This window comes from Xenopus laevis, chromosome 4L, assembly GCF_017654675.1.
Source record: "Xenopus laevis strain J_2021 chromosome 4L, Xenopus_laevis_v10.1, whole genome shotgun sequence".
Taxonomy (NCBI): domain Eukaryota; kingdom Metazoa; phylum Chordata; class Amphibia; order Anura; family Pipidae; genus Xenopus; species Xenopus laevis.
The window spans coordinates 9,850,005-9,875,043 of NC_054377.1; the positions used below are offsets into that span (position 1 = coordinate 9,850,005).

General features: G+C 40.4%; 1 protein-coding gene across 9 annotated transcripts in view; it reads left to right on the plus strand.

Moving 5' to 3' along the window:
* Positions 1-25,039, plus strand: part of phf21a.L (PHD finger protein 21A L homeolog) — a 100,345-nt gene that overhangs the window by 55,890 nt on the left and 19,416 nt on the right. For 7 of the 9 annotated variants that reach the window (XM_041589810.1, XM_041589813.1, XM_041589812.1 and 4 more), the window contains 7 exons: positions 7,598-7,810; positions 12,094-12,342; positions 13,473-13,562; positions 15,449-15,733; positions 19,639-19,734; positions 20,580-20,631; positions 23,005-23,084. In XM_041589810.1, the coding sequence (XP_041445744.1) occupies positions 7,598-7,810; positions 12,094-12,342; positions 13,473-13,562; positions 15,449-15,733; positions 19,639-19,734; positions 20,580-20,631; positions 23,005-23,084 (1,065 nt within the window). The remainder of the gene's footprint in view (positions 1-7,597; positions 7,811-12,093; positions 12,343-13,472; positions 13,563-15,448; positions 15,734-19,638; positions 19,735-20,579; positions 20,632-23,004; positions 23,085-25,039) is intronic. The other 2 variants (XM_041589811.1, XM_041589809.1) reach the window with 1 other exon arrangement.

Sequence of the window (25,039 nt, forward strand, 5' to 3'; positions counted from 1 at the left end):
TTCCGGATAATGGATCGTCATACCATAAGCCTACTAGGAAATCGTGTAATCATTTTACTTTTACTTTCAATAAGGATTAATTATATCTCAGTCTGGTGATTGGTGATTTCTAATTCGAATTTACCATCCAAACCTTAATAAATCTGCCCCTAAATAGACCCAATAGGCTGGTTTTGCTTCCAATAAGGATTAATTATATCTTAGTTGGGATCAAGTACAAGCTACTGTTTTATTATTACAGATAAAAGGGAAATTGTTTTTAAACATTTGGATTATTTGATTATAATGAAGTCTATGGGAGATGACCTTCCTGTAATTCAGAGCTTTCTGGATAACAGGTTATCCATTGTCGTCTCTTCTCCATCCAGCTTTCAAATGGGGGTCACTGACCCCATCTAAAAACAAATGCTCTGTATATGTATTTTAATTGCTACTTTTTATTACTCATCTTTCTATTTAAGCCTTTCCTACTCATATTCCAGTCTCTACCCTAGTTGTTGCTAGGGTAATTTGGACTCTAGCAACCAGACTGCTGAAATTACAAACTGGAGAGCTGCTGAATAACTAAAAACCACATTGCAAATTGTCTCAGAATATCCCTCTCTACATCATATTAATGTTCATTAACAACCCCTTTCAGTTTGTGCCTTTTATTGGACATGAGGTCTAGCTCTGCAGCATATATTCATAGGTCATGGAATGCTGGCAGGTACATATTATAAAATATAAGGATATAAATTACCAAGGAGTTTCATGACTATATAAAAGCATAAGGCTATCCTCATATTTTGCAACAACTTTATTTATTATAATACACAAGTTTCAGTGAGTCTTGTGACAAATTACATCACTAAGCACCGTTTATAAGGATAAATGATTATATTTACAGGTATGGGACCAGGTCCGGACTGAGAATTAAAAAAGGCCCTGGCATTTCGGGTACACAGAGGCCCAAACAGTCCCCACCAGCCCACTAAATACTGACTTTCAATGGGACCTTATAGCAGCCCCTCTGGCATTTGCCAGAACCCACAGATTGCCAGTCCGGGCCTGTATGGGACCCATTATCCAGAATGTGCAGCGCCTGGGGTTTTCTGGATTAGGGATCTTTCCGTAATTTGGATCTTCATACCTTGATTCTACTAGAAAATCATGGAAACATTAAACCCAAAAGGCTGATTTTGCTTCCAATAAGGATTAATTATATCTTAGTTGAGATCAAGTACAAACTACTGTTTTATCATCACAGAGAAAAAGGAAATTGTTTTTAAAAAGTTGGATAAAATGGAGTCTATGGGAGACGGCCTTTCCGTAATTCGGAGCTTTCTGGATAATGGGTTTCCGGATCCCATACTTGCGTTTGTATTAGGTATGCACCGAATCCAGGAATCTGCCTTTTTCAACAGGATTCGGATTCGATGAATCCTTATGCAAATTAGGGGTGGGGAGGGAAACCGTGTGTCACAAATAAAGGAAGTAAAAAAAAAAAATGTTTTCCCCTTCCGACCCCTAACTTGCATATGCAAATTAGGTTTCGGATTTGGTTCGGTTTTCAGCCGAAACTTGGGGTTCGGTGTGTGTATGTGTGTGTGTGTGTGTGTATATATAGTGAATAAAGTACCCCCTCTTGTAAAATTTAAGGATATTATAAGTTACCAAGGAGTTTCATGACCATATAAAAACACGAGGCCGAAGGCTGAGTGTTTTTATATTGGTCATGGAACTCCGAGGTAACTTCTAATATCCTCATATTTTGCAACTGGGGGTACTTTATTTATTATAATACACAAATTTCAGTGAGTCATGTGACAGAAAAGACATCAGAACTCACCGTTTATAACTGATGACATCAGAACTCACCGTTTATAAGTATATAATTTACAGGATATTCATGGCTTTTGTGTATTATATATATATATATATATATATATATATATATATATATATATATATATATATATATATATATATATATATATATATATATATATATATATATATATATATATATATAAAAGCAATGCAGAAGAACGTCACTCACAGGACTGAATCAATCTTCCAAAGGTTTATCTTGCTCAACGTTTAGGTCCTTCATCAGGAATCAGTGCAGACCTTCCTGATGAAGTCCCTGTGGGGGACCGAAACGTTGATCAAAATAAACTTTTGGAATACTGGAACACTGCCAATAAATGCACCCTCCTTGTGTTTTCTACACGTTGCACACAGCATTGTGGTATGTAAATAACCCCTCTTGAGAACAAATAGTGGCCCAACATGACTGCTTCCAATTACTGGTTGGCTACATGTCCGTATGTGAGACAAGCTGCTACACTAGGATTTAGTTGGAATGTGAGTGGTGCTGGTATTGCTCTTCTTGCTTAGGGATAAAGCTCATGGGATTGTCAGAGAGAGAGAGAGAGAGGCAACAAGGCTGGTCCAGGTTCCTTGGTTAAATCACATTCTCACATCAGAAAGGAAGGGGGAGGGGTCATGTAATTCTTGCAGCAGAAAAACTGTCTAATAAAAAGAATTTCCAGTGCATTTATGCATTTTTATATTTCTAGCTTTTACGTGCCAATTTCTGCTCCATCCTTGTCATCGTTCCCATTCTCTCTGCTGTGCGATTTAATTGCTTTGTCACACTGTTGTCTATAACACATTATAATGTCTTTCAGTAGAGACATCAGAGTAATGAAAAGGCAAAGTGTATTAATGTATGAATGATTTGCTGCCAGCGGGAATGTCCGAGCCGTTGATCCGCCCCGGTGCTGCACTTGGTGTGTCTCTCCCCTTTTCCATGGATTCATATATAATTGAACTAAACATGTCTGCTGCTGCCGTGTAATGCACTGGACTCTGCTTAACTCAGCACTATTAAACTGTGTGCGTTTGTGTATTCGGAGAGGCTTTGTGTGTTCATTATGAGAGTTTGTGTAGATTCCGAAAAAGGCTTTTTGTGTATGTTTGTGTATTCGGAAAGGCCTAATGTGTGTGTGTTTGTTCAGAAAGGCTTTTTGTGTGTGTGTGTATATTCCAAAAGGCCTAATGTGTGTGTTCTGAAAGGCCTTATAAGAGTGTGTGTGTGTGTGTGTTCTGAAATGTCTGCGTATTCCGAAAGGCCTTTTGTGTATGTGTGTATATTCCGAAAGGCCTAATGTGTGTTTGTGTGTGTGTGTATACATTCCAAAAGGCCTAATGTGTGCAGGACCTCCATCAGAAATCGCAGGGCCCCATACAACAAAATTTCCTGGGCTGCGCCCACCCCAAGCCCCACCTACAGGTCCGCCCACCCCACAGGTCCGCCCCCCACCACACAGTAAAAAAAACAAAAAGAATATTGGCGGCTAGGGTTCCCACATGTAAATAAAAAGATATTGGTGGTCAGGGCCCCCCATAAAAAAATTTTTATTGCCAGGGCCCCCCATTAAAAATTTATTGGTGGCTAGGACCCCACATGAGGAAAAAAAAAAATTGGTGGCCAGGGCCCCTTAAACGTCCATGCCTTCCCGAAGTCAGCAGCTCTCAGAAAGATGGGGGGCCCGGCTAATCAAGTAAGTGTGGCGTGGCCGGGCCCCCCTTACCCTCGGGGCCCCCTACAACTGTCCCCCCCTGATGGCGGCCCTGAATGTGTGTGTTCTGAAAGGCCTTATGTATGTGTGTGTGTGTGTTCTGAAAGGCCTTATAAGAGTGTGCGTGTATTCTGAAATGTGTGTGTATTCCAAAAGGCGTTGTGTGTATGTGTGTACATTCCGAAAGGCCTAATGTGTGTTCTAAAATGCCTTGTGTGTGTGTGTGTTTTGAAAGGCTTTATGAGAGTGTGTGTGTGTTCAAAGTGTGTGTGTGTGTGTGTGTTCCGAAAGGCCTAATGTGTGTGTTCCGAAAGGCCTTATAAGAGTGTGTGTATTCCGAAAGGCCTTGTGTGTATATGTGTACATTCCAAAAGGCCTAATGTGTGTTCCGAAAGGCCGTGTGTGTGTGTGTGTGTGTGTGTATGTGTGTGTTCTGAAAGGCTTTATGAGAGTGTGTGTGTATTCAAAATGTGTGTGTGTTCTGAAAGGCCATATGAGAGAGAGAGAGTGTGTGTGTGTGTGTGTGTGTGCACACACACTCTGAAGGAGTGCAGGGTAGTTCTTCTCATGAGGAAGGTTAATGGAGTGTAATTACAAAGAAACATGAACTCTTAAACCACTCAGTCTTCCCTACCTGCATTGTGACAAGTGCCCTTTTTGTAGACTGACGAGCGGATGTGTAACTGTCACAACATGGCCGTGTCTCTTATGTTAATAAATACCATTTCACTTTGTCAGAAATTGGCTCTACATTCAGAAAAAGGTGCGACAATAATAGTTATCATTTATTTCATACCTTACACACACACACACCTGAGACACTGGGAATGCTCATTCAGCTTTTATTACTGTATCAAACAAACGCATTAACCCCTTTACATCGTTACAGTTATTCGCTAAATCAAACGTATCCTTTTAAAGGGCAACACCTCCCAATTGTACAGTGATGACAAAATACAAATGAAGCAAAGAAAGCAACTCTCTGTAAAAGCTCTGAGCTTATTATACTGTATTGTCTGGCTGTTTAAGTGCTCAGTGTTGGAAGCCAGCTGATTGACTGCACAAGCCCCAGACCTTCAGCTTTTTTGGGAGGCAATAAATGGGATTAGATATTCATAATAGGACTGGCACAAACCGGACTTCACCCCAATACTTGATGCGATTAAAAGTATATTTTATTTAGCAAAAAGACATCACAAATGATGCAGCCTTACGTTTTCAAGTGCACGAAACGCGTAAGGCTGCATCATTTGTGATATCTTTTTTGCTAAATAAAATATACTTTTAATCACATCAAGTATTGGAGTGAAGTCCAGTTTGTGCCAGTCCTACTATGAATATCTAAAAGCTTATTGGTCCATGCATGGGCCCTCGGGAGCACCTGCTCAGCTGAGATCTGCCCGAATATCTGGCAGTTGTCTATGAAATAGGTTGGAAAATCCCTGCATATCTGCACTTTGCTTGACAGGTCTTGCAGCATAATCCCATTGTTGGGATTCTCACCCCTGAGACAACAATGGGATCAGCCCAATTTGCCCAATTCCATGGATGGCCAAATCAGGCAGATCCACTTGTTTATTGATCTCATGAAAGTAGGGGACCAGCTTTAAAAAATCATCTTAAAAGGGGTGGTTCATCTTTAAGTTAACTTTTAGTATGTTATAGAATGGCTAAGCAACATTTCAATTGGCCTTCATTTTTAATAGATTTTTCAATTATTTGCCTTTTTCTTCTGACTCTTTCCATCTTTCAAATGGGGTCACCGACCCCATTAAAAAACAAATGCCCTGTAAGGCTACAAATGTATTGTTATTGATAGTTTTTATTACTTTTCTTTCTATTCAGTCCGTCTCCTATTCATATTCCATTCTCTTATTTAAATCATGGTTGCTAGGGCAAATTGGACCCTAGCAACCAGATGGCTGAAATTGCAAACTGGAGAGTTGCCGAATAAAAAGCTAAATAACTCAAAAACCACAAATAAAAATGAAAAGCAATTGAAAATCATCTCAGAATATCACTCTCTACATCATACTTAGGGGGTTATTTACTAAAACTCAATTTTATCTCATTTATTTTGATAAAAAAAGCTCCACCAAACTCCTATCACCAATTTTGCCTTATTTCTTAATAAAAAACAAAAGTTAAAAAGTTAATTTAAAGGTGACCAACCCCTTTGACTAAAGCATAGTGGGCCTCATTTCCTACTTATTCTTTGTAACTGATGCACCAGACTTGGCCTGGGGGCACCCATAATAACAACGATGCAATAAGTGGGTTATTTACAAACAGGTACTTAAAGGACAAGAAAAGTTAAACTAAAGACGTAGGTAGAAATAGTGTACCATATGTTTTGTGCTTCTGTACCAGCCCAAGGCAACCACAGCCCTTTAGCAGTAAAGATCTGTGTCTCCAAAGATGCCCAAGTAGCTCCCCATCTTCTTTTCTGCTGATTCACTGCACATGCTCTGTGCTGCTGTCACTTACTGAGCTTAGGGACCCACTCACAATATACAGTACACATAGAATAGAAATGTCACAATATAAGGCTGATTAGTAATTAATACACATAATTACTACACGGCAGTACAGAAACCAGTGCAATTAGCATCAGAATTTAATAATCAGCAAACCTGTAGCATCAGCTTATATTACAGGGGAAGCTCATTTTCTGCTGGATAATTAGTGACGAGCCCTAAGCTTAGCTTCTCAACAGCCAATCAGAGCCCACTGAGCATGTGAGTGTCACAGACACTTTCCAAGATGGTGACCCCCTGTGACAAGTTTGAAGTCCTGGATCATTGCTGCTATTGACAAGCTGAAACTTTAGCCTCGTGCAATAAGTTCACTATATAAAATATGGCAGTTTTAGCAATATTCATGTTTTGGGTTTAGTTCTCCTTTAATTCTAGCATGGCCTGTGACAAGCAGTAGGCTCACTGGGGCGGATTTATCAACACAGGGTGGATTTGCACCTGGGCAGTAACTGACGGCAACCAGTCAAAGTTATTGCTTTCTTTCTACCTGCAGCTGGTTTAAAAAATAAATGATAATCACGGATTGGTTGCTATGTTGTTACTGCCCAAGGTGCAAAATTTGCCCTGCGTTGATCTGAAATTCTATATAATCGACACCAATTTTTTTTAAAGCTGTTTTCGGCTATTTTTAAATGATTTCAATGCGAAGAAAACCAGCTTCTCGGCACATTTGTTGAAATCACCTGCCCACTGTGTGTAAATAACAGAGCAGCTTTGATTAGCCGGGCTGTGCGCATTCACATATGAAATTTTGGGTTGTTGTTTTTTTTTTTTTTTTGCACTTTGGAGCTAACGAATATTTTCAGTCTTGTTTGCTTTTTTTTTTTAACGGTTTTTGTCTCATTTCCCAGAGGAGAGGGTGCCGAAAGTGAATCACTTCAACTCCCACCATCGCTATTCTTCTTTTGATGGGTTTTTCTTCTCTTGTTAGAGCCATCTGGCTATAGAATTCTCCTAGCTGCCTGTGTTGCCCCTACTGTTCCTTGTGCTGAGCCCATTGTCTGCGCTGCAATCAATAGACCAGAAAGGAGGCCCATTAGCCCAGCGTGCGCTAAGGGAAGTCACTTTAAATTTCCAGCAGGCCACTGTACCATCCTGTAGGAAAGCAGATCTGTCCTGTTTGAAACTGTCATCTGCCTGTGCTCTATGTAGGTGGCTGCCTCACTGCCAGCATTTCCAGTCTCTCTCAGGCTGCCGAGGGGGAACTTTTTGTTCTCTACTGTTTGGCCACTTAAAGTGATGCGTCAGAGCCAATGAAAGACTCGTGGAAGGATTCCTAAGCTAAGCAATATATCAGCTTTACAGATTTTATTTAATTCAAAGAGAATGTATGCAATTTCCCTTGGCCCCCTTCCCAGAATCCTCTCTGCTGTGTGATCTGGCTTGGAGCTGCTCTTTGTCTCTGTTCTTACTTGCTTCTGCCAGTCGTCTTCCATCCTTAGTTTGTAGCGGATACTGTATTGTTAGTGATCATTTTATTATATCTTTCAGAAACTGGTGGTAGAACAACTTCGGAAAAATCTGATGGTCAAACAGGAACTCCCAGACAACAAGCTTCTCATTCAGCCTCTCCTCCAGCTAGAATGCAAGCCAGCAACACCACAAGTGCAGCAACAACCGCAGCAAATACATATTCAACCGCTTCAGTCGCAGTCCTTGTCCCAAGCATCGGCTGTATCTCTTCCAGGCTTCAGTGGGTCACAGGTGAGTGGACAAATAACTTCAGCTTGCAGATATGGGCCTCGGTTATTAAAGGGGTGGTTCACCTTTAAAGGACCAGTAACATCAAAAAATTCATTAGTGTACCATGAAAAATCCCCCACCAAGATAGAGTTCTGCGCGGAACCAATTGTTAACCGAACCTGCATACTTACCCGCTTGGACCCGACCCACAAGTACCTTATCCACAACCCGATCCGCAACCCTCTGACCATCAAGAAGCAGGAAGTGCTGTCTTTGTTGACCGGACGTGACCATTAGAAGTAGGTGTGATCAGGAAAAAAGAGTAAAACAGGAAGTGCTGACGTTGTAAATCGGAAGTGACATCATTGGAAGTAGGCGTGATCAGAAAAAAGGAGTAAAACAGGAAGTACTGACGTTGTAAATCCGAAGTGACATCATTGGAAGTAGGCGTGATCAGAAGAAAAGAGTAAAACAGGAAGTGCTGTCATTGTAAATCGGAAGTGAAATCATTAGAAGTAGGCGTGATCAGAAAAAAAGGAGTAAAACTCGTTATTGAGAAGACCTGCAAACCCAGATAACTGACGACCCACGTCTATAACTGCTCCCGAAACGCGAAGTTTTTTGCAGGTAACCCACTGCAGGACTCTACACCAAGACCGTAAACTTTAAACTCACACAACTTACTGAAACTCTACTTGCGCTCCACTTCAGAAAAGGCGACCCGGTTATCCATCGCGCGGCGCTCAATTTCTCCTCCCTGCCTTCCTTATAGGAGATAGCCAGGGAGGAACAACTGAGCACCGCACGTTGGGTCATCGATGTGTTGCCTTTTCTGAAGAGGAGTGCAAGTGGAGTTTCGGTAAGTTATTTTCTTAAATAAAGGCTGTGTGAGTTTAAAGTTTACAGTCTTGGTGTAGAGTCTTGCAGAGGGTTACCTGCAAAAAAACTTTAAAGATTACTTCGTTATGGTGTTTTTTTTTTGTGGTATACTAAATACTTTTTTAAAAATTGGTCCTTTAAGTTAACTGTTAGTATGTTATAGAATGGCTAATTCTAAGCACTTTTTCAATTGGTCTATTATTTGTTTTTTATTGTTTATTATTTGCCTTTTTCTTCCGACTCTTTCCATCTTTCAAATGGAGGTCACTGACCCCCAAAAAACAAATGCTCTGTAAGGCTACAAATGTATTGTTATTGCTATTTTTCATTACTCATTTCATTTCTATTCAGGCCTCTCCTATTCATATTCCAGTCTCTTATTCAAATCAGTGCATGGTTGCTAGGGTCATTTGGACCCTGGCAACTGGTAGGCTAGACTGCTGAAATTGTGAAATGGAGAGCTGCTGAATAAAAAGCTAAATTACTCAAAAAAACACAAATAATAAAAAATGAAAACCAATTGCAAATTGTCTCAGAATTTCACTCTCTATGTCATACTAACAGTTCATTTAAAGGTGAACAACCCCAATGATTTGCATAAGAGCCTGGAATATGAATAGGAGAGGCCTGCATAGAAAGATGAGTATTAAAAAATAGCAATAACAATAAATGTGTAGCTTTACAGAGCATTTGTTTTTTTAGATGGAGTCAGTGACCCTCATTTGAAAGCTGGAAAGAGTCAGAAGAAGAAGGCAAATAATTCAAAAACTATAAAAAATGAAGGCCAATTGAAAAGTTGCTTAGAATTAGCCATTCTATAAAATACTAAAAGATAACTTAAAGGTGAACTGCCCCTTTTAGGGGTGCAAGCTTGACCCAACCCATCCCTCATGAATACAGCAATGCTGAATGAAGGCAGCTCTGTATGCATGGGGCGGTGAGTGCAGGTCTTTGTGTTCCATTTGGGACAGCAAAAACCTCTCTCTATAGACACTCACACACAGGGAATGGTTGCTTTGCACCCTGCCCCATGCGTGATAAATAACCCCTCTGATCTTTGCAAATTATGCTTACACTCTCATGGCTAATAACTGTACACGCTTGGTATCAGTTATCCGGAAACCTGTTATCCAGAAAGCTCCGAATTACAGAAAGGCCGTCTCCCATAGACTCCATTTTATCCAAATAATCCACATTTTAAAAAGTGATTTTCTCTGTAATAATAACAGTAGCTTGTACTTGATCCCAACTGAGATATCATTAATCCTTATTGGAAGCAAAACCAGTCTATTGGGTTTATTTAATGTTTACATGATTTTCTAGTAGATTTAAGGTATGAAGATCCAAATCACGGAAAGATTCGTTATCCAGAAAACCCCAGGTCCCGAGCATTCTGGATAATAGGTCCTATACCTGTAGTAACATTAATGCCGACTTTAATTGGAGTTTGGAAAAAATGAGGCCTTGTTCTTTTCATAGTTATCTCCACCTAACCTTTGGGATATTATATTTTAATTCCCATTTACTGTACTCTTAAGTGAGTAAATAAATATCTAAACGCTGTTTCCCACAATACAAAAACTTTGCTGGTTCTACCGGTATTGTTTTTTTCCCCTCCTCCATACATACTGCCCTCTGCTGGAAATACAAGGAACTTTCCTGCCAGTATTTAAAACGCTTTCAATCCGCAATAAACACTGTGTCCAATAAATAATAGGGCTTGTGTCGGACATGTATTCTGCCTGTAATTTTAATTAAAATACTTTTTGTTTTTTTAATTTGTGTAATGGAAACCGGTTTTACCGGTTATACACACCTTGATGACGAAAAGTGTCGAGAAAATCACATTACACTTCCTTATTAAAGGGGTAGTATACACCTACATGGAAAATAGCGCTGAACTTCTCCCCACTTTCCCCCTTGTAACTGTATCAAATGTATGTAATGAGCTCTGTATAAACATACCTCACCCAGTTTGTTTTACTACTCCAACAGCATCTCGGCTGAATAGGACGTCAAAAAAGGAAATTGGAAAGCGAAAGTGATTTCACTGGAAATGTTCCACCTTAATAATAATAATGATTATTAAAAAACAAACAAACATTGATCTGGGTATTTTCAAATGCATTGCCTGTTCGTGCCATGTGCTTCTCAGGACACTTCTTGGTATTGTTTATATAAAAGCTCTGGGACAGATTTATCAAGGGTCGAATTGAAAATTTTAAATATTACGGTCAAAACTGTCAAATTCAACTAGGGAGTTATTCAAATTCGATTTGTTTTTTTTTTTTAATTTGAATTTGATTTTCGAGATTTATCATACTCTGGCTCTTTAACATGAATTGAATTTGAATAACTTGAATTCGACTATTCGCCACCTAAAACCTGCCAAATTGCTGTTTAAGTCAACGAGAGAGGTCCAGGGTAGAGTCCTGCGCGGAACCAATTTGTTAAACCGGACCCGCAACCCACACACTTACCCGCTTGGACCCACTACCCGATCCGCAAGTACCTTATCCGTGACCCACTGACCATCGAGAAACAGGAAGTACCGTCATTGTAAACCGGAAGTGACGTCATTAGAAGTAGGCGTGATCAGAAAAAAAGGAGTAAAACGGGAAATGTTCAGAAAAAAAGTAAAACTCGCTATTGAGAATACCCGCAGACCGGAGAACCGCCGACCCACGTCTATACCCGCTCCAGAAACTTCTACCTGCAACCCGTAGGGTACCACAGGTTTTTGCGGGTACCCAACCTGCTGCAGGACTCTAGTCCAGGGATAATTTTTGAGTTGTTTGTGAGATAAAACTCGAATCGAGTTTTTAAAATTCGATTCACGTTGTCGGGTCGGTTCCATTCATCCTAGTTTAAAAAATTAGATTTTTTAAAATTGGTCGAATTTCTAAATTTATGGGAGTTTAGGGGAAATTTGACCTTTGATAAATGTGCCTCTCTGTGTGTCATCGAGTTTTAAAAATTCTATTTGAGTCTTTTCTACAAAAAAAAACTTGAATGTCAGGAAGGCTGCAAACAACTCCAAACTGATTCCAGGACGTCTCCCGATGACTAAAACAGCAATTCGGCAGGTTTTAGGTCGTGAATGGTCGAATTTGAGTTCTTAAAGGGCTAGAGTATGATAAATCTCTTAATTCAAATTTTTTAAAAATTAAACTCAAATCAAATTTGAACAATTTTCCTAGTCGAATTTGACAGTTTTGGCCATAAAAAACTCTAATTTTCAATTCGAACCCTTGATAAATCTGCCCCTTAGACATAAGATTCTATTTTCAAAGAAGAAGAGAGTAAAGTATTAGGGTACAGCTTGTATAAACAGAATATATACATAAATTCTTCCATTGAAAGTGGCAGAATAATTGTTTTACCCTTGTCTTTATACATGGACCTTGCCTTCTTTTGGAATGAAGACTGTGGCCACCGCTTCTATGATCACGGCAAAGACTCTACCTCTCGTGTTGAAAGCCGCAGCAGCAGCCATGCCCGCTTCTATAATTGGACAGAGACCGACCATCGCCATGGTGACTGCCATTAACAGCCAGAAAGCAGTCCTGGGCACCGATGTGCAGAATGCAGCTATCAACTTGCAGACGTCCAACAAAGTCCACGGTCAGGGTGCAGAGACCTTTCAAATAGTGGCAAAAAATGCTGTTACTTTGGTGAGTGATTGTTTTGCTTATTGTCGGCAATAATGGAGTGGTGTTCTGTGGCGAGTATGATACTTTCATTCACTCAAAAGGAAACTAAGACCTTTGTAATGTTGCCATTCCAGCTTCTAAAGTAGTGGTTTTCATGTTTCCCGGCTTTAAAGGAGAAAGAGACTAAAATTAAGTAAGCTTTATCAGAAAGGTCTATATAAATACACCAGTAAACCCTCAAGTAATGCTGCTCTGAGTCCTCTGTCAAAAGAAACAGCACATTTCTTTCCTTCTATTGTGTACTCATGGGCTTCTGTATCAGACTTCCTGTTTTCAGCTTAAACCTCCAGGGACAGGGCTTGAGCATGCTCAGTTTGCTCCTCTAAGTGAGCAGGGCGTGACTCAGACAGGAAGTGATTTAAGTTTTATTTTTAAAACACGGTCTGACGTTTCGGCCGACCCACGGCCTTTCTCAAAAACTTCTTTGATAGCCCGTGGGTCGGCCGAAACGTCAGACCGTGTTTTAAAAATAAAACTTGAATTTTAATTAGTAAGACCTGTGAGTGCGGATTCTTCTGGATATATTTAGTTTATTTGGCTGTCTCTGCACCCAGGCATATTTACCGCAGTTATCGAGAGTGCCGGTATCAGAGTGAAATGGATATATATATATATATAGTTTAGAAATGTATTAAAACTTTTTTTTGAGGAAGGTATGTAATTGCTCACTTCAAATTTCATTCTTATTGGCCTCCTGCCTGAACTTTAAGAAATATCTAGAATATGCGCTTGTCCATGATGTAGCCCCTTTTATTCCTCCAAAGCCATAAGTAGGGATGCATCATATCCACTATTTTGGATTCAGGCGAATCCTCCGTGAAAGATTCGGCCGAATACCGAACCGAATGCTAATTTGCATATGCAAATTAGGGGTGGGAAGCGGGAAAATATTTTACTTCCTTGTTTTGTTCCAAAAAGTCCTGTGATTTCCCTCCCCACCCCTAATTTGCATATGCAAATTAGGATTCGGATCCGGTTCTGCCCGGCCGAATCCTGGATTCGGTGCATCGCTAGCCACAAGCCTTAAAAGATTTGGGGTTTTTCAGTGGATTGATTTTCATAAATATCTCTGTTTTTGTCTCCTCTTGTAGCAGGTTCAATCTGCAACTTCACAGCATATCAAAGTCCCTCAGTTCATCCCACCCCCTCGGCTCACTCCTCGTCCAAATTTTCTTCCACAGGTATGTTCAGCTTCATATTTCACATCTTGTTTTTTTGATCAACATGTCGTTGTCCTGATGGTCATGATATTATTGTTACAGTAAACTAAATGGTCCGTTTCATCTTTCACGAATTACCGTACATTAATTATAACAGCAGAGAATTAAAGGGGGACTTTACCCTTGTATTCATGATGGATTTGGATTCTTCTCTGATCCGATACCTGATGTTCTCCAGCATCGTTAAAAAGGGCAGTCAGAACTGTATTGTATAGCATGAAGCAGTTGTAGTTTGTTCCCCCATCATACTCCAAGGCCAAGCTATACACATTTTAGCTGACAATTTTAGTTCTGTTACACTGACAACACATGCTGTTGAAATATATGTAAAATCCTTGCCTCCCATTTGTTTGCTCTGTGCTTGAGTATCCATAGGAATAGGGAGAGAACGGGGCTTCTGTTTAAAGGAACAGTAACACCGGAAAAATGAAAGTGTTTAAAGGAATGACAATATAATGTACTTTTGCCCTGCACGGATACAACTGGTGGATTTACTTCAGAAACATAACTAAAGTGTATGTAAACAAGCTGCTGAGTAGCCATGGGGGCAGCCATTCAAGCACAGGATACACAGTAGATAACAGATAAGTACTACTATAGTTTATATAAAAAAGCTGCTGAGTAGCCATGGGGGCAGCCATTCAAGCACAGGATACACAGTAGATAACAGATAAGTACTACTATAGTTTATATAAACAAGCTGCTGTGTAGCCATGGGGGCAGCCATTCAAGCACAGGATACACAGTAGATAACAGATAAGTACTACTACAGTTTATATAAACAAGCTGCGGAGTAGCCATGTGGGCAGCCATTCAAGCACAAGATACACAGTAGATAACAGATAAGTACTACTACAGTTTATATAAACAAGCTGCGGAGTAGCCATGTGGGCAGCCATTCAAGCACAGGATACACAGTAGATAACAGTTCTGAAGAATCCCATTGTATACTACAGAGCTTATCTGTTATCTGCTGTGTATCCTGAGCCTTTTCTCTTTTTTCAGCTTTGAATGGCTGCCCCTATGTCTACACAGCAGCTTGTTTATATAAACTATAGTAGTACTTATCTGTTATCTACTGTGTATCCTGTGCTTGAATGGCTGCCCCCATGGCTACACAGCAGCTTGTTTATATAAACTATAGTAGTACTTATCTGTTATCTACTGTGTATCCTGTACTTGAATGGCTGCCCCCATGGGCTACACAGCAGCTTGTTTATATAAACTATAGTAGTACTTATCTGTTATCTACTGTGTATCCTGTGCTTGAATGGCTGCCCCTATGGCTACACCGCAACTTGTTTATATAAACTATAGTAGTACTTATCTGTTATCTACTGTGTATCCTGTGCTTGAATGGCTGCCCCCATGGCTACACAGCAGCTTGTTTATATAAACTATAGTAGTACTTATCTGTTATCTACTGTGTATCCTGTGCTTGAATGGCTGCCCCTATTGCTACACCGCAACTTGTTTATATAAACTATAGTAGTACTTATCTGTTATCTACTGTGTATCCTGTGCTTGAATGGCTGCCCCTATTGCTACACCGCAACTTGTTTATATAAACTATAGTAACTTTTCTAAAGCAAACACAATAGTTTTATCAGTGCAACACAACCGTAAATTATATTTTCATTACTTTAGAAGACTTACATTTTTTAGGTGTTACTGTTCCTTTAAGGGAGACCTTCTGCTTTTTCAATGCCCAACACTATCCTTTTTATTTGTGCCATGTTCTTATGTGAATGGATATGATTGGATTTCTTATGTAAATGTGCCGAAATAGTAACAGAATGCTAAAAATTCTCTAACATTTGATATCCATCATCTAATTTATGCTACAGGTGCGGCCAAAGCCAGCAGCACAGAATAACATTCCTATAGCCCCTGCACCGCCCCCCATGTTGGCAGCTCCTCAACTCATTCAGAGGCCCGTTATGTTAGCCACAAAGCTAACCCCCACAACACAGAACTCTATCCATCCCGTGCGCATAGTGAATGGACAGCCTGCAGCCATCTCCAAAGCCTTCCCAACGGCACAGCTTACTAGCATTGTGATAGCAGCACCAGGAACACGACTTGCTGCCCCCCAGACTGTGCAGCTTCCCAAACCAAACGTGGAAAAGCAGGTAACGATTTCTCTCTGGTTGGAGCACTTTGTATATATTTAAAGGCGTGGTTCACCTATCAGTTATCTTTAGGCCAGAGACACCCACTCAGATTAGGGGAGATTAGTCGCTCAGTGATAATTAGCCTCTTCTTCGGGGTGACTAATCTCCCCGAACTGCCTCCCGCCGGCTAGAATCTAAATCGCCAGCGGGATGGCAATCGGTGCACTTCGTTTTCGGAAGTCGCCTCACGAGGCAACTTCGGAAAACAAAGCGCTCCGAGTGGCCTCCCACTCACATTTAGAATCGCCCAAAGTCGCCTCACAAGTTGACCTCGGAAAACGAAGCACTCTGAGTGCCATTCCGCTTGCGATTCAGATTCTAGCCGGCGGGAGGCAGTTCGGGGAGATTAGTCGCCCCGAAGAAGAGACGATTTATCGCTGGGCGACTAATCTCCCCGATTCTGAGCGTGTGTATCTGCCCTTAAGTATGTTATAGAATGGCCAATTCTAAGCAACTTTTCAGTTGGTCTTCATTTCAAATATGACGTATTTGCCTTTTTCTTCTGACTCTTTCCAGCTTTCAAATGGGGGTCACTGACCCCTTCTAAACAACAAATGCTCTGTAAGGCTGCAAATGTATTGTTATTGCTACTTTTTATTACTCACCTTTCTATTCAGGCCTCTCCTATTCATTTTCCAGTCTCTTATTCAAATCAATGCATGGTTGCTAGGGGAATTTGGACCATAGTAACCAGATTGCTGAAATTGCAAACTGGAGAGCTGCTGAATTAAAAACGAAATCAAAAACCACAAGCAATAAAAAATAAAAACAACTGAAAATTGTCTCAGAGTATTACTCTCTTAATCATACTCAAAGTTAATTTAAAGGCGAACAACCCCTTTAAAGTTTAGGGACAAACTCCTTTTTTAATTTTTTTTTTTTTTTAAAGCACATTAGCGTACATACGTACAGGTTAGTGATGTGCGGCTGGCCCGATAACCCTGCGGGGCCTGGGTATCACACCCCCCTTTCTGGGTCGCGACTTTACAAATGCCGGTTCTCGACTTCCGGTTGAACTTTTATAGACACGCGCGGCCCGCCCCTTTTGTGATATCATTGGCGGGACGGGTCAGCGTGGGTCTATTAAAGGAACCTGGAAGTCAGGCTCGGCCGGGTTTTGGGCTGTTGTGGGTCGGTAAAATCCCGACCCACACATGACTAGTACAAGTGTGTATTGTACAATGCTTTTATGGGCCTTAACTGTAAGGATCCCCATAGAATTGGCCCATTTCTTACACAAAACTCACAATGTGATGTAACCACACAAAATAGACATAGTTAACGCAGAACCAGAGCACGTCACCTGGAATGCCCTTAAAAGGGGTAGTTCACCTTTGATTTAACTTTTTAGTATGATGTAGAGTGATATTCTGAGACAATTTGCAATTGGTTTTCATTTTTTATTATTTGTGAGTTATTTAGCTTTTTATTCAGCAGCTCTCCAGTTTGCAGTTTCAGCAATCTGGTTGCTAGGGTCCAAATTACCATGGCAATCATGAATGGATTTAAATAAGAGACTGGAATATGAATAGGAGAGACCTGAATAGAAAGATGAGTAATAAAAGTAGCAATAACAATACATTTGTAGCCTTACAGAGCATTTGTTTTTTAGATGGGGTCAGTGACCCCCCCCCCATTTGAAAGCTGGAAAGAGTCAGAAGAATATGGCAAATAATTATAAAACTATATCAAATTAATAATGAAGACCATTTGAAAAGTTGCTTAGCACTGGCCATTCCATAACATACTAAAAGTTAACTGAAAGGTGAGCCACCCCTTTAAATTCTCAGCTAACCCATAGGTCGAACACTTGTGAAACCAGGCTGCAATAAAATATGATTCAAAGAATTTGTTTTAAGATTAAAGTACAGGCAGTGTAAGTCTGAAAGCATATTTTAGGCACGTACTCTTACTTGCTTAGACTTGCCTGCATACAGCCACGTTTGTTGTACAGGTTTATTTCATCCATATGTCACTGGAGGGGGGAAGAACAAATAGAATCTAATTGCCAACTGTGTAACACTCAATATCCCAATGGTTACAGGGTTTTTTTGCTAGTCTTGGCTAGTACATATCGTTTTGCTTTACCTTAACTGTCCTTTTAACTGTATATGTGTAACCATTACATTCACGGAGGCACATTTATCAAAGGATCGAATTTTGAATTCATGTGAGTTTTTAAAAACTCCCCTAAACTCCCACAAATTCAAAATTTGACCATTCAAAATTATTCGTAAAATTTAAGGATGCACAGAATCCACTATTTCGGATTCAGTCGAACCTAGGGATGCACCGAATCCAGGATTCAGTTCGGGATTCGGACAGGATTCGGCCTTTTTCAGCAGGATTCGGATTCGGCCGAATCCTTCTGCTCGGCCGAACCGAATCCGAATCATAATTTGCATATGCAAATTAGGGGCGGAGACGGAAATCGTGTGACTTTTTGTCACAAAACAAGGGAGTAAAAAAATGTTTTCCCCTTACCACCCCTAATTTGCATATGCAAAATAGAATTTGGTTCGGGGAATTCGGCCGAATCGTTCACAAAAGATTCAGGGGGTTTGGCTGAATCCAAAATAGTGGATTCGATGCATCCCTAGTCGAACCCCCGAATCCTTCACGAAAGATTTGTCCGAGAACCGAATCCAAATCCTAATTTGCGTATGCAAATTAGGAGTGGGAAGGAGAAAACATTTTTTACTTCCTTGTTTTGTGACAAAAAGTCATGCAACTTCCCTTCCCGCCCCTAATTTGCATATGCAAATTATGATTCGGTTCGGCCAGGCAGAAGAATTCAGCCAAAACCAAATCCTGCTGAAAAAAGGCCGAATCCTGGATTCGCTGCATCCCTAATAAAATTAAATTTTTAAATCTCGGATGAGTTTAATCGACTTGAATCGACTTTGAATCGGATTCGATTCGAGTTTTTTCGAATGTCAAGAAGGCTGCAAATTGATCCCTGGACCTCTTCCATTGACTCAAACAGCAATTCGACCGGTTTTAGGTGGTGAATAGTCGAATTCTAATTCTTAAAAGGCCAGAGTATGATGAAAATCTAATTCGAATTTTTTTTTAAAAAAACTCGAATCGAATTTGAATTGCTCCCTAGTCACATTTAAAAGTTTTGACCATAAAACAATTTGAATTTTAAATTCGACCCTTAAAAGGATACTGTCACAGGAAAACATGTTTTTTTCACATCAGTTCATAGTGCTGCTCCAGAAGACTTCTGCACTGAAATCCAATTCTCAAAGGAGCAAACAGATTTTTTTATATTCAATTTTGAAATCTGACATGGGGCTAGACATTTTGTCAGTTTCCCAGCTGCCCCAGTCATGTGACTTGTGCCTGCACTTTAGGCTAGAACTGCTTTCTAGCAGGCTGTTGTTTCTCCTACTAAATGTAACTAAATGCGTGGGACCTGGATTTTACTATTGAGTGCTGTTCTTAGATCTACCAGGGAGCTGTTATCTTGTGTTAGGGAGCTGCTATCTGGTTACCTTTCCATTGTTCTGTTGTTAGGCTGCTGGGTGGGGGGGGGGGGGTGATATCAATTCAACTTGCAGTACAGCGCACAAGTCACATGACTGGGGGAAGCTGGGAAACTGACAATATGTATAGCCCCATGTCAGATTTCAAAATTGAATATAAAAAAATCTGTTTGCTCTTTTGAGAAATGGATTTCAGTGCAGAATTAACTGATGCGTTTTGAAAAAAAAACATGTTTTCTAATAACAGTATCCCTTAAATAAATCTGCCCCTTAATGTGCAGAACAAAGATTGGTCTCATGTAGCATCCTGGAACAAACCATGACTTGCTCTTGGAGGCACAATATAATGTTCGATGTCTTTGTATTCCCCAGATAGTCAAAGCTCAGGTGGAAACAAAAGAAAAGCCAACTGAAATCATTACGCCGGTGCCACCTGCCCCCAAGCCAAAACGAGAGGAAAACCCACAGGTACCTTTGTAAAAAGGCAATGGCTCCACAGCTTTAAAGGAGAAGGAATAGCATTTTACAATTGGGGTGCCAAAAGTTAGGCACCCCAAGTGACTATTTTTACTTACCTGGGTTTTTCTAGCGAGCACCACGGAGAGATACTTCATTGTTTTTCAAATTTCCCAGGGCAGACGCATGCGCAGTAGAGAAGTATCCGACTTTTTCGTTAAAGTCCAGCTTTCCGCTCTACTGCACATGTGCAACTGCAATAAGACTCGAAGAAGCTGGAAGAGGATACCTCCATGTCGCTATAAGAACCCCAAGCCGGTTCCGTTTTTTCCGGAGCGCCGGCCCAGTGTCAGGTAAGTAGGGATGCACCGAATCCAGGATTCGCTTAGGGATTTGGCCAGGATGCTTCTGCCCGGCCGAACCTAATCCTAATTTGCATATGCAAATTAGGGGTGGGAGGGAAATCGCGTGGAAGTAAAAAATGTTTTCCCTTTCTCACCCCTAATTTGCATATGCAAATTCAGATTTGGTTCGGTATTCGGACAGGATTCTGCCTTTTTTAGTAGGATTCGGCCCGAATCCTTTTGCCCGGCAGAACCGAATCCTAATTTGCATATGCAAATTAGGATTCGGTATGGTATTCGGTCGAATCTTTCGCAAAGGATTAGGGGGTTTGGCCAAATCCAAAAAAGTGGATTTGGTGCATCCCTACAGGTAAGTAAAAGTAGTCACTTGGGGGTGCCTAACTTTTGGAACCCCCTAAGTGTAAAATGCTATTACTTTTCCTTTAATGGTTCACTTTGTATGAATAAAATTCATTATTATTCTCTCTCTTTTTCTCTCCGTTCCCCCCAAAGAAACTTGCCTTCATGGTGTCGTTAGGATTAGTGACGCATGACCATTTGGAAGGTGAGCTTACACTTCTGCATTTTTTTTTTTTTAATATTTATTTTTGTTTTTTGTTTCATTAATGAATATAAACAATGGTAAAAAACACATATTAGACAAAAAAAAATACAGTTAGGCATCCAGGCTATTGTAATTGATTCTAGTAAGTGTTCAATATGGAATTAGTCTACAGATAAATGCAGAGGGTGTACCGGTTTCAATAAGTGCCATTCTACACATTATGATGTACTGTAAGTATAAATGTACATTTGAATTTTCCTTACTTGTATTCCATATATATGTGGCCTTGGCAGTGTGCCTTTAAAGGATAAGTAAACCTTTAAAATAAGTAAAAGTAAAATTGATGAGGGTGCTGTTATAAGTATTTTTGCTATGTCCATTCATTATTAATTTATTTTCTTTTTATTCCAAGATATTAAGGGATACAGGTACTGTTAATATGAATGAATTTTGTTAAAACAGCGCCGCCTGCTGGTCATTTTCTGACCAAGTAGTCAAGGAAGTTGTCAGGAGAAAGAAAGAGGCTGCTCCAATGTTCTTCTGCTTAGGAAAATAATTAGAAACCTTTTTCAAATCTTTCCTAGAAAGCAGCAGCCTCTTTCATTCTCCTGACAACTTCCTTGACTACTTGGTGGTCAGACTGGTGGGAAAATGACCAGCAGGTGGCGCTGTTGTAACAAAATTCATATTAACAGTACCATGTATCCCTTAATATCTTGGAATAAAAAGAAAATAAATAATGAATGTAAATTGCAAAAGTGCTTAGAAAAGCCCCTTCATCAATTTTACATTCACTTATCCTTTAATTAAATTTACTAACTAACATTCTTATTGATTTGTGAGTAACTTCCTGGGTAATGGAGGATCAAGAGAAAAAGGAAAGGGGGGGAACGCAGGGAACAAAGGAAAAGTACTCCATATCTGATGAATACATGCGAATTATACCTATGCCATTGGGAGGTGTTCATCTACCCAGACCAAATTTTTTCACATTTTTTTGCACTTCCTCGTTGGTAAAAGGTAGTTCTGTATAAGGGTAGGATTTGGTTAACTTGGTCAAGCCATTGGCGGGATGTGGGCAATAGGCTAGACTTCTATTTCATGGCTATTAAAGGGATACTGTCATGGAAAAACATGTTTTTTGCAAAACACATCAGTTAATAGTGCTGCTCCAGCAGAATTCTGCACTGAAATCCATTTCTCAAAAGAGCAAACAGATTTTTTCATATTCAATTTTGAAATCTGACATGGGGCTAGACATTTTGTCAATTTCCCAGCTGCCCCTGGTCATGTGACATGCCTGCACTTTATGAGAGAAATGCTTTCTGGCAGGCTGCTGTTTTTCCTTCTTAATGGAACTGAATGTGTCTCAGTGAGACATTGGATTTTACTATTGAGTGTTGTTCTTAGATCTACCAGGCAGCTGTTATCTTGTGTTAGGGAGCTGCTATCTGGTTACCTTCCCATTGTTCTTTTGTTTGGCTGCTGGGGGGGAAAAGGGAGGGGGTGATATCACTCCAACTTGCAGTACAGCAGTAAAGAGTGATTGAAGTTTATCAGAACACAAGTCACATGACTTGGGGCAGCTGGGAAATTGACAAAATATCTAGCCCCATGTCAGATTGAATATAAAAAAATCTGTTTGCTCTTTTGAGAAATGGATTTCAGTGCAGAATTCTGCTGGAGCAGCACTATTAACTGATTCATTTTAAAAAAAAAAAAAAAAAAATTCCCATGACAGTATCCCTTTAATCTTTTTGCCTGTATAAACAGGTAGGTTAACGCTTCTGCATTTTAGCGATCTATTACAATAGGTTGAAGGTTGTTTTTTATTTTTTACATTATTTTTAATGTATTTTACTGTGAGCCTACAAAAATGTATTTATGTTCTGTAGGCATATACAAATCTGTTTCTGCGTCGGAGTCAAAAGAGGTGCCATTTTAACAAATAGTTCCTGTACAAAATGTTTTTTTTTGTTGCTAAAAGCAACATAAATGCCACTCTGGGTTACCATGGCAACGCTGATCATGCCAAGCAATTCTCTTTGCATTATGACTGGGCAATCTTACGCCCTGACAACCTGTTAAACACAGAGCCTTGAAATGTTCAACAACGGCCTTATTCTGTTTAGTTAAACTCGCGAAACCGTAACACACGGATCTCTGCAAAACAAAAATGAATGCCGCATGCAGGGGCGTAAACATAGAGAACGCGAACCCTGCGACTGCTGTGGGGTACAGTTGTTTCACTGTATGTTTATGAACCTTTTGTTCCCAAGGTTTTAGGGTACTCGTTAATAAACTTGCTTGTGGGGCCGCTGCTTGTACATCATTGTTAACCATTTATTTATTTGCCTCCCTTTGATTTGTCAGAAATTCAAAGTAAACGACAAGAGCGGAAAAGAAGAACAACGGCAAATCCGGTGTACAGCGGCGCCGTGTTTGAACCAGAGGTGAGCAGTCCCTTGAATTTGCCACGTCAACTGCACAGTTGCTAATTGTACAGGCATTTATTATTTTGTTTGCAATTTAAACTAGGGATGCACCAAATCCAGGATTCAACCTTTTACAGCAGGATTCGGATTCAAGACGAATCCTTCTGCCAGGTGAACCGAATCCGAATCTTAATTTGCATATGCAAATTAGGAACGGGGAGGGATATCACAGGACTTTTTGTCACAAGGAAGTAAAAAATGTTTTCCCCTTTCCACCCCTAATTTGCATATGCAAGTTTATTATAGAGTATACATATGCAAAGGGTTTGGTTCGGTATTCGGCCAAATCTTTCACGAAGGATTCGGGGTTTCGACTGAATCCAAAATAGTGGATTCGGTGCATCCCTAATTTAAACACGTTGTTTTGGGTTGTGAGTGTCGATATAATGTTGGATGTGTGTGTCCAATATTTGAATACTTGAATTTCTTCATGGCCATTTACAGGCCGATAAAAGCTTCTTGTTCATGTTGCTCCCAAACTCTTTTTACATTTAAATGTGACTCATGGATAGAAGTTCATTAAGGGCAGAGACACACGGTCAGATTTTGGGAGATTAGTCACCCAGCGACAAATCTCCTTTTCTTCGGCGATTAATCTCCCCGAACTGCCTCCCGGGGTTAGGATGCAAATCGCCGACGGGATGGCAAACGGTGCGCTTCATTTTCTGAAGTCGCCTCACGAGGCAACTTCGGAAGAGGAAGTGCTCCGAGTGGCCTCCCACTCACATTTAGATTCTAGCCGGCGGGAGGCAGTTCAGGGAGATTAATCGCCCTAAAGAAGAGACACACGGTCAGATTCCTGAAAATTAGTCACCCAGCAACAGATCTCCTTTTCTTCGGCGACTAATCTCCCCGAAATGCCTCCCCCCGGTCGGGATGGCAATCAGTGCGCTTCATTTTCGGAAGTCGCCTCACGAGGCAACTTCGGAAAACAAAGCGCTCCGAGTGGCCTCCCACTCACATTTAGATTCTAACCAGCAGGAGGCAGTTCGGGGAGATTAGTCGCTCTGAAGAAGAGGAGATTTATCGCTCGGCGACTAAATATCCCCGATTCTGAGCATGTGTCTCTGCCCTTAAGGGCTCTTACTGACGAGTGTTTTTACCTGCGCTCCCCTGCGTTCCGTTTTTCTGTGTTCAGCCGCAGGGGAGCGCAGGAATAGACGCATTACATTGTTTCCAATGGGGCTGTACTCACACAGGCGCATCTAGGCGCCGAACGCAGGAAAAATGCAGCATGTTGCGTCTCAACCTGCGTTCGGCGCCTACACGTGCCTGTGTGAGTACAGCCCCATTGGAAAAAATCAAATGCGTCTATTCCTGCGGCTGAACGCAGAAAAACGGAACGCAGGGGAGCACAGGTAAAAACGCTCGTCAGTAAGAGCCCTAAGTATGTTATAGAATGGCCAATTCAAGCAACGTTTCAATTGGTCTTCATTTCAAATATGAATTATTTGCCTTCTTCTTCTCTGACTCTTTCCAGCTTTCAAATGGGGGTCACTGACCCCATCTAAACAACAAATGCTCTGTATGCAAATCGCCGGCGGGATGGAGCGCTTCGTTGTCTGAACTTCTGTTGACTTAGGAAAACGAAGTGATCCAATTGCCATTCTGCCGGCAATTTACATTCTAGCCGGCGGGAAGGCAGTTCAGCGAGATTAGTCCCTGTTTCTCTGCAATCTTCTCCTTTAAGCATTGGGGGAATGGTAATCTGCTAGGCTGTTCTCACATGAGGTGTTTCATTACCCTCCATTACAGTAATATATATATATATATATATATATATATATATATATATATATATATATATATATATATATATATATATATATATATATATATATATATATAAATAAATAAATAAAACCAGCTACTTTCAGGGAACCAAATTATTATAAACCTCTTTCCAGTATACA